The sequence below is a fragment of the Echinops telfairi genome, unplaced genomic scaffold (genome assembly GCF_000313985.2).
Source record: "Echinops telfairi isolate 266 unplaced genomic scaffold, ASM31398v2 ScPeMD7_7475;HRSCAF=8513, whole genome shotgun sequence".
Taxonomy (NCBI): domain Eukaryota; kingdom Metazoa; phylum Chordata; class Mammalia; order Afrosoricida; family Tenrecidae; genus Echinops; species Echinops telfairi.
In genome coordinates, this window is record NW_022111379.1 from 17,364,229 (window position 1) to 17,374,442 (window position 10,214).

General features: G+C 55.3%; 1 protein-coding gene across 2 annotated transcripts in view; it reads left to right on the top strand.

Moving 5' to 3' along the window:
• The window catches only part of PRKCE (protein kinase C epsilon), a 570,548-nt gene that overhangs the window by 544,415 nt on the left and 15,919 nt on the right, over positions 1-10,214 (top strand). The window contains exons 14-15 of one of the 2 annotated variants that reach the window (XM_045285766.1): positions 2,645-2,791; positions 8,226-8,286. In XM_045285766.1, the coding sequence (XP_045141701.1) occupies positions 2,645-2,791; positions 8,226-8,240 (162 nt within the window). In that variant the 3' untranslated portion in view covers positions 8,241-8,286. The remainder of the gene's footprint in view (positions 1-2,644; positions 2,792-8,225; positions 8,287-10,214) is intronic. The other variant, XM_004699760.4, reaches the window with a different exon arrangement.

A 10,214-nucleotide genomic window follows, 5' to 3' on the forward strand; every position in this document is an offset into this window, starting at 1 on the left:
GGTCTGATTATACCTGACAGCTGGATAGTCCAGAGGATCAGACAGAACTTGTGTTCATGTGTTTGATTTCTACTTACACTTTGGAGCGATCGCTGATTTGCAGCAGCAATGGGAGCTTTTACCTCCTTTAATTTCCTGTGCCCCATCTCTCGTCTGGTCTTTCCCAAGTCTTGTCTTCTAACTGTCCAGTTGAACAGCCAAGGAAAAAGCCATGGAGGAAAATCCGTGCCTAGCCAAACCACTCCCTTGTTCGGGGCCCTAAACCCCTCCCCACACGTCCCACTGCCAGCATTCTAGTTGATAGTCGGGAGACCTAGAGCGGTGCTTCATTTTGCCCACCATCTCAAGAGGCTTGTGGCCACTTCTGAGGCATTCTTGGTTGTCACAACTCAGGGGAGGAGGAACACTGCTATTGGCACCTAGTGAGCAGAGGCCAGGGGTGCTTCTCTGCAGCATCCACAAGTGTCCCAAAGGCCATCAGCAGCGAGGCTGAGAAATGCTGCCCTACAGAGAGTCAGAAGGCTCGAGGCCCTGCCCGGGTTAACTGGCTGGAGGGTGAAGAGTCTCTGACTGGGGACCAGCTTCCTGAGCAGCAAAGACCTGTCTGTTTATTGCCGGCTCGGAGACTCTCCCTCCCACCAGCGGGAGGGCAGGAAGGGCTGAGGAAGTGAGAAGGAGTCCTCCACTCCCTTGGCCTTGGAATGCTTCACTTCCTCACATTGTCATGCCGTTGATGCCGGGGCCAGGCTGGGCTTCCCATTCCTGGCCCCTGGGCTGGTCTGCGAGAAGGGGGTGCAAAGCATTAAAGGTAGCCAGCTGCATCACAGTTGTGCACAGGGCAAGCTGCACAGCAATGAGCCATGGTCCTGCTGCTTACTCCCCTCCCCGTGGTGCCCAGAGACCTGGCCAGCAGGACTCTAGTCAGCCAGGAAGACTTATTAAGTGCCTAAAAGGAGCCAGGCACAGGGAACATGGAGCAGAGTCCTCTGTGATAGAGCTCGCCGCTCGCCGAGGGAAACAAATGAGAATTTAAATGAATGAGAAACCTGAGGCTCCAGGTATCAGCAGATGAGAAGCCTGGGGGTGTTTCCTAGAGGAGAGGAATGTTTTAACAGGGGTCTTGGAGGATACTGGGAACAGGACGGTGATCGTCCATCCAGAGGCACTAAAGGATGCAAAAGGCCACCAGCAAGGTATGGTTTCGACTGATAAGTGCCCATGTGCCGTTTGGTGCCAAAGACACCAAACTCATTGCTGTTGAATCAGTTCTGACTCCTGGCAACCTATAGGACAGGGTAGAATTGCCCTTAGGAAGTTCTGATACTATACCTCTCTGTGGGGCGAGAAAGCCCCATCTTTCTCCCGCAGAGCTGCTGGTGGTTCCGAACTGCAGCCCTTGTGGATCCCAGCCCAACTTGTAACTACTAAGCCTTCAGGGCCCCCTTACACCATGCCAAGGGCCTGGATGTTATCTGAGGTGTCCAAGCAGAGCCCGGCTAGCAAGCAGTGTCTCGGTGCCAGTTCTGACTGGCGTTACCTTGTTCCCATCTGTGCCTCGTGCCCTTGCATTGATCTTATGTCCATGTGCTCCAGGGCCAAGGGCGCCAGGCAAGAGGCAAAATAATTTCCCCCTGGCTGATGAAGTCTGAAATTGCACCATTATAGATTTATTCCTCTGAGTTAGATTTTGCCCTGTCCAGTTCTTTTGGTAAAAGGCAGACACTCAGTCGTCTCCCAACAACATGAGTCACTTTGTCTCTGACACACACACACACACACACACACACACACACACACACACCCTTTATTTTGGGTATCTGTCAGAAATATTTCCACCTGCCAACACTTTATTAAAAAAGAATATATTGGTATATATCCTTTCCATGGAATGAATGTTTACCATCCCATACCGAAACCGAACTTGCTGCCAACTCATGGAGACCCTGTCAGGACTGTTTAATTTAATGATTCTCAGTTTGAATGGGAATTTAGGGTCATGACACCACTCAAAAGTATGCAAAACCCATCAATGTTATTTTTTTAATATATAAACATTGAGAAGCAATATTCTTCTTCTTCTTTCTCTTCCTCCTCCTCCCCCTCTTCCTCCTTCTTGCTTGCTTTTGATCTTTAAGTAGTTTGTGCCAGAGAATACAAGGACAGTCCAGGAGTAAAGTCGGGACAGAAGGGTCACTGGATCATTTGCTTCACATAAGCATCTAATCTAATTCTTTTTCCCTTGCCACACTCAAAGAAAAAGTCTCCTGACTGGTGGATCCGTGTAAAGAATTCCTCCAACCGTAGTCTCCTTCTCCTTGAGAAACTGAAGGTTTTCGGGGAATTGGTAAGAACTTGAACTCCTGGTTCCACCTCTACACCTTGAGCAAGCCAATGAGCCCCTCGGGGCCTCAAGTACCTCCCTTGTAAAATCTGGCTAATACTAGTCCCTACATCTTGGGCTTGTGTGAGGATACGACAGTGCTTCGAAGGGTGACTTGCCCGGCCGGTCAGAAACAAGCCTCTGTGAGCAGAGAGAGCAGACTCGGGGTGACACTGAAGCAGCCGCCCTGGCTGGCTTGTCTTTCCCTCCCAGCCTGTGGCTGCCGGGCTCGGCCTTCATCCTGCCCTCTCCCTGTGCCCACAGTTCATGACCAAGAACCCCCACAAGCGCCTTGGCTGTGTGGTGGCACAGAACGGCGAGGACGCTATCAAGCAGCATCCGTTCTTCAAGGAGGTCGACTGGGTGCTTCTAGAGCAGAAGAAGATCAAGCCGCCCTTCAAGCCAAGAATTGTAAGTTGAGCGGGGGGGCCAGGGGCCAGCGCACACCCTGTGTGTCCAGACTCCGGAGGTGGGGGGTGAGGGGCACACTTCAAAGCCAAAGTGACAAGGTCAGGAGGTGGCCAAGAGTCTCCTTCCCCAAGAGCTTCTCTTAGACCCAAGTTGCCACTCTCAGCATGGCATTCCTGTATGGAGCCGCAACCACGCACGCTCGTGTATGTAGGACAAAGAGGATCAGGTGATCCCAGTGGGCACTTCTTCATCGATGATATTGATCACAGCGCAAATAGATGCGAGCGGTGTGCGTTTGCTTTAGAAATGAAAGAGCATAACTTTAAGTGAGTCAACTGAGTGGAAAATGCTAACTGAATGACAGTTTACAGCCATTATGGGAAAACAATCCCAAATAGGAAGTTGGAACACTTGAGAAAGACTAGCCAAGGGGAGACCTACTCTGGTGTCTTTAGGAAATCGGCCTTGCTTCCGTCCCGGCCCTGGGGCCTGCTGTGGTGGAGACAGCCGAGGGGGAGCTCAGAGGTTGGGCTGGAATAGAATCAGGAGTCTGGGTCTGAGCAGAGGGCAGATGCCATGTCCTGGCAGTGGCCGTCCACTGGAAGGGGGCAGGGGGAAGAGTGTGCATGTAGGGAAGCTATTTTGATCTTGTTGGTTTATCCCTAAGAGAGACTCATTTGACCTGAGAGTGAGGGTGGCCATCTGGCTGTGAGCTCACAGGCTCCCAGGGCAGTGGGACTGGAGTCCCAAGCAGGGAGGACCTCCGGTTACCTGGCGTTCTTGTCAGGTGCACCCTCCAGCACCCCTGCCAAGCATGGACAACAACCCCCCAAGCCCCGGAGCTGCGTGATTGATCAGAGAAGATCTCCACTGTGCCCCAGCAGCTTGTCTGTCGGTCAGCCTTGCCGATCCTGATGGGGCCCTTGGGTATGAACCTGTGTGGCAGGTGCTCAGAAGCAACATGGCAGGCCTGAGTATGAGTGGTGACCATTCCTGGTCACTTACCCTGTCACCAGCCCTTCTTTGTCCCCTGCTGTGGTTTCTGGTTTCCACTGGGGGGCACACAGCTTAGGAGAGGCTGGATCAGGTTCATCTCTTTCCTTTGATGACACCATGTTGGACCCTGCCCCGCACTGCACTCAGCCAGGATTGCGATGTGTGTGGTAGACCAGAGAGACCCTGCCCCGCAGTGCACTCAGCCAGGATTGCAATGTGTGTGGTAGACCAGAGAGACCCTGCCCCGTACTGCACTCAGCCAGGATTGTGATATGTGTGGTAGACCAGAGAGACCCTGCCCCGCAGTGCACTCAGCCAGGATTGCGATGTGTGTGGTAGACCAGAGAGACCCTGCCGCGCACTGCACTCAGCCAGGATTGTGATGTGTGTGGTAGACCAGAGAGCCCCTGCCCCGCAGTGCACTCAGCCAGGATTGCAATGTGTGTGGTAGACCAGAGAGTGGGCTTGAGTGCCTCAAGCTCCCTGGGCTTGGTCACAGCCAGCCTGCTCGGTGGCTGGAGTCTGGGCACCTTTGCAAGAGGCCTTAAGGACAAAACTCCCCGTGTGCCTGACCAAAGGGTAGGCGTAGGAGACCAGAGGCCTGGTGGAGGGGAAGGAAAATTGAAAAGGTCATCTGGAAGAGTGGGGTTTTGATTTAGACTCATTCTCCGTTAGTGGACGCACAGAAAAATGGGCATGGGACCTTGAATTCAGGCTCCATAACCAGGGACCCTGGGCAAGATCAGAATCTGATGAGACATCAGAGACGTGCTACCAAATGACTGACATTGAGACTCTAGGTCAACAAGGTGACTTGCAGGTAGGCTCAGGGACCGCTGGGCGCAGCTGGAGTGGGCAGGGTTGGAGGAGCCCCCACCTTCCCACTTAGTGGGCATGGACAGGGCTGTAGAGCAGTCTTGGGGGTCCATTACCAAGGCCTGAGGCAGGGAGGAGACCAACTGTCTGCCAGAGGAAGCCAAGGAGAAGGCCTTTGTTCACAGGCCCCGTGGAAAGGGGGCGCCTAGACACTGAATCATCGAAGGCACCGCGGCCGTTTCACACGGTGGATTCACGCCCAACAATCTCTGACGTGGCTTTAACTGAGGACAAAAGCAAACCTTTCACAGGAGTTTTCATTCCAGTCTGCGAGGAGGTGGCCCTGAGACGGATCCAACAGACCCGTGAGAAGGTCCAGTCTCTACAGCCCTTCTCCACACCCGAGGTTCCAGGAATTCCTTCCTGGGACCCCACGTTTGAGGCTTTCAGCTAAATGGACATGCAGACTCTCTGAGAGGCATCAGAGTTTAAGCTGTGCCCGGCTTCCCCCCTGGCTAGGGGGAAGGAAGGGAGGGCTGGAAAGAACAGGTGTGAGGTTACTGCGGGCGTGAGGGAAGGAGGGAGCCGTCTAGACCCAGAAGGGAACCAAGAAACCATGGCAGGAAGCAAAAGGGAGGCCTTCCACTAACGTACAGGCTTGCCACCTTGACTTAGACATGCGGAAATCCCCCTCGACAATTTGCCTGGCCCAGCATGAGGGTGCTCCTGCGGACAGGGGTGTGGGTGGGCCATGGGCAACTGCCGTGATGAGGACATTCCTAGCAGAAAAGAAGGGTTTACACTGGGTTACATGATCCAACACAAGGGGAAGATATGATGAGAAGGAACAGGGACAGGTAGCATGGGGACAGCCTCCCGCCTTCTCCTGCCCGGGCTCTTGAGACCTGTCAGCCAGGACCAGAGTGCTCATGCTCAGTTAGGCATCCAAGGGGGTCTCACCATCCCCTCAAAAAGAGGGGAGTGCTTTTCGGGAGCTTCCACCAATACCAGACTGCCTCATCAGACTTCCTAAAACCTGATTTCATCCTCTCTGCGCATGATCCCACTCTGCCCCGGAAGACCTCCGGATTCCTCCTTACAGCTGCCGGGGGGTCAAGGCCTGGGCTGGTGTCTGTTCGGCTGGTTTGGATTCAGCGTGGAACAGGGAGGTGGAGTATCTGAAGGAAGGAAGGAAGGATAACACAGAAAGCCTACGTTGGGCAAGCGCGGTTTCTGGTCCAGTTCTGAGCCAAGCAGTCCCTATCCTTTGGGGGTTCTTAGCTTCAGGTCTTTAAAAAACTTGCATTTCAGTCATCCCATTTACATCCTGGGAATGAGGGGAAAACTAAACATGAGGGCACAAAGAGAATGTCTTCTCCATCCGGTTAGAAAGAGGTCCAAACCTACCTTCAAATCTGGGCTCTTTCCCCAAAACTAAAGTGACCAAATTTGAACATTGGTAAGGCGGGTCAAAAGTGGGACACCATTGCTAAAGCTCATATCCTGGCGAAACAGCCACTTGGCAGCTGAAAACCATCTACCCTAGCTTGTCGTGCATTCTTTCCAAAAATCGGGACTTTTTAAAAATGCCACGGGATGTGGGAAAAATTGTTAAAAATTGGGACTGCCCCGCCAAAAGCAGGACGTCTGGTCACCTTACCCAAAACTGAGAAAATAGCGGCACTCCCAAATCACCTGGGGACTTGTTGAGGGCAAGCACAACGTGGTAACGGGAAGAAAACTCACCGCGGTGATGGACCACTCCAGTCTTCCCCTCTCGGAAGGCCTGGCAAAAACATAAGTCGTAACTCCCATCTCACCCAGTCAGCATCGGTGTGGGTGCCTATCTGGCCTAGACACCAGCCCGGAAGACGGCTCTGTGTTTCAGCAGCAGGGCCACCATTTCCCATCGGCAGATTCCATGCCCCCCAGAGGGACCTGCAGAAGCACAGGGAAGTGGAAGTGTGTTCTCATACACGTTTTCGACCAGGAAAGCTGGTGTGGAGCCCTGCTGTTTGGGAAAGCGAATGGGACAGTGGCTCATGAGTAGCCAGGGACAGTGTCCAGCCCTCGAATCCTGGGCCTGGGGGACAGACTCCAAGACAGGGGAAAGCACACTGAACTAAGGATCACCCTGGTGACCTACAGGAGACCCAGGGGCAGGTGGTAAAACCAGAAGGATGTGAGCTGCTCCATCTCCTCTCATCTCCCAAGGCCAACTGCTGCTAGGGAGGCTTTGGTCAAGGGCCAGGAGGCTATGGGGGCACCCTGGTTACCTGTGTCTGATACTAGCCCCTACCTGCTCCCTAGCCACACTCCACTGACATCATGCCAGAATGTCCCCGGTCCCCAAAACCGACTGCTCCCCAATCACCCCATTCCTGCACTGCTCACCTGGAATCTGTGTGCGCCAGGGGACGTCCTGCCAGCCCGAGGTCAGAAAGGAGTGGGTCTTGTCAGGTGGTAGGTGTTGGAGGTCCCACCATGTCATCCAGGACTTAAGAAGAACCAAGACGGAGTCTTGGGTTGTCCAGAGTTCCGGACTGCCCTTACCCCCACCCCGCTGATGCAGCCTTCCCATGGCAGAACCTACCTACCGGACTCAGGGAGCCTGCCCCTGACCAGACCACCTCAGCTGGTGGCCGGTGGCTCCCAGATCACCTCCACAGGGGCTGAGGCTGTGTGGGAAGCAGCTCCCGAGCTTGAATGGGCATGCCCTCCATGGGAAGTTGTACCCCTCGGAAGAGAATACCGAACGCGTTTCCGAACTGGAATTTGGTCGCTGGTCTTATTCTGTCACGTGCCTTCATGGACTGCTGTCCCTCTGGGTCTGGGTCTTCTAGAGATGCTTCCTAACCTGAGCTTTTGCCCCTTGTTGGCTGAGCCTCCCCATGTAGCCTGTGCCCTGACTCGCCAGCTGCCAGGAACCTCACAGGCTTCTGGCCTCCTGCCTTATTTTCCTTTGCTGTGTGGCCCGCTTCATCCGCAGCAGCCTCCGTGGCAATGTGGAGATTGTCTTCTCGTTTTCCGATGCCTGCCCTCCCTTGCTGCACCCCCCTCCACTTTGTGTCCTCTGTCCCCTCTTGTCCCCTCTCTCCCCCCTACCTACTGAACAGACCACACATAGACTCCACCACACTCAACCCAGTTCCTGGGGACATCTTACATCAGAGCATGTGAAACCCAGGGGGCTGTCCGTCGCTCGGCTCCGCAGCAGTGCCGGTGTGTGCCCTGGGAATGTGATTCGAGGTGGTGGCCCAGCCGTGTCACTGGCACAAGTAGCTCCGGTCACTTTGGGGTCGCAGGTGGCCTTCCCTGCGGTCAGGGCGGCAGAGGGTCGAGCAACGTGCTCCGTGTGGTTGAAGGGCACCATCGGATCTTGGAGATCTTGAGGGATGGGCTGGGGGTGGGGGGATGGCTCCTTTCTGCGTACTCTTCCTTTGCCCCCCTCAAAAGTGCTAGGCCCTGAAGTACGGGCTCCCCGGGGTTTGCTTCAGCACTGGAGGTGGGGGTACGCCGGCGGAGGAGGGCAAGCTGCCCCCTGCAAAGCCTAGCGGCAGCCCAAAAACAAGAGAACAGCAGCCAAGTAAATTTCTCTGTGTGCGTGTTCTCTCCTTTCAAGTTCGCTTCAGTGTGAATGTCCCTCTTTGAGGTAAGGCCTGCAGAGTGGGGCGTCTCGCCAGGTAGGTGACCCCCTCAGGCCCGGCAACATGGAGACCCCTTCCAACCTCATGATCCGTTTCCATCCAGCCATCCGCGGTGCATGGCGGGACCCCCCAGGGGCGGCCCCTCTGCATGCTCCTGCATGACTGGGCTGTGCGGAGAGGAACCTGGGAAGGGGGCTTGAGACCCTCGCACCTCAACAACGCCACTCCAGGAGGAGGGGCCTACCCAGCAAGCAGCCCCTTTCTGTAGGCCAGCCCATGCACCCCGGAAAGTCCAGGGCGGAGGATTCTTGGACCGTCCTCAGTGCTGGTCTAGTAGGTATGTGGGCTGCCTGGGCCCTCAGCCACCAGGGCGAACAATCCCCCCGGGCTTGTCCATGCAGTGGGGAGAGCCGTGGCCTCCCCGGGGAGGAGCTGGCCTCAGGCAGGAGAACATAGGATCTTCCAGGACCCCAAGTTTGGTAGTTGTCCCAGATGCTGGTGCTGGGGCCGTGTTCAGGGTGCTGGCTTTGAAGTTAAAGAGACTTCAAAAGGCGGCGACTCCTCTTCCAAAGGGGCTCAGGGGTCGCTAGGCCAGAGGAGGGCATGAGCCCCATCCGGTGAGGAAAGCAGCCGCTGCAGGGACAGCCAGTGGTGGGTTCATCACGCAGATAAGCCCTGGGATGAGTTTCACGTTTTGCCTCCCCAGGCTGGAGGACAGAGGCAAGAGGTGGGTCTCGGGAGCCAGTAGTGTCACATCTAGCCTTGGTCTTGTCCAGGTGGAGCCGCATTGCTGAGTGCAACCTGCCTGACGTGGGGACAGGGGGACAGGGTGGCCGAACAGGCAGGCCGCTTAGTGTGCCTCTGTCTGACCTGTGCCCAAATAAATGCAGAACAAGCCTCATGCCTTTCCCGGAGAGGGCCTGGGTCCTCCAGCTGCCAGGATCACGGTAGGTGCGGACCCTGGCCAGGGGAGGGGATATGCAAGTTCGCTGGACTCCTAGGCCCGCCCACAGCAGCCTCCAGGTCCAGCCTCTTGAGTCCTCTGGGGTGCATCTGCCATGGAGGACAGACACATTTTGGAACCTGCTCTTCCACTTGGAACTGCTCTTCCCCGCTGTGCCGAGGAGGATGGTGCTCAACACGTTTTACCAGACTTAAACGTAACACTCAAACAGGGCCTTCATGCTAGGATTTTCCTGGGACTTGACAAATGTATACGAGCTCTGTGGGGTTCTGTAGGGCTCCCCATTGCCCTCAGTCCCTTCAGAGTGAGCAGTGCCCAGTACGTGCTGCCCGCGGACACTCAGTGGTGTTGGCTGCCACGTACCTACTCCACCATGGGAGGCGGCATGGGGGTGGTGGTGCGGGGGTTCTGAGGTGCAAAGCTGAGAGATGTCAGGGCTGGGTCTCAGGTGTGTGAGCAGAGGTCGGTTGGGAGAAGAGTGGGAATGACAAGGAAGGCAAGAACACGATACTTACCTTGCGTTAGGAAAATGGACAAGTGGCACTTGGTCAACTGAGATGACTTAGAAAATAAGCTAGACCTTGACTTGAGGCTTCAGCCAGTCTCCTTCCACCTCCTCCTGGCGGCAGCTGGCACTTGTCGGCAGTACTTTGTGCTCTTCCCGGGGAGGCGTGGCAGACTAGGGCCACAAGTACGCAGTCTCCTACCCACGGACTCAGACGTTGCTTCTTTCTGCAGACGCTTCCCTTGACCAGCACGCAGGTGTTAGGCCTTGAAGTGTGGGCTCCTGAGGGAATCCAAACTTCAGTATAAATCCAGGGCTCTGCAGTGAAAACCAAGGCCTCTTGGCAGCCTTGTCAGACAGAGTAGAACTTCCCTGAGGGTTTCTGAGACTGTCAGTCTTTACTGGAGCAAATCCCCTCATCTTTCCCCTGCAGAGCTGCTGGTGGGTTTGAACCACTGGCCTACAGGTAAGCAGTTCAACACAGCCTACTGTAGC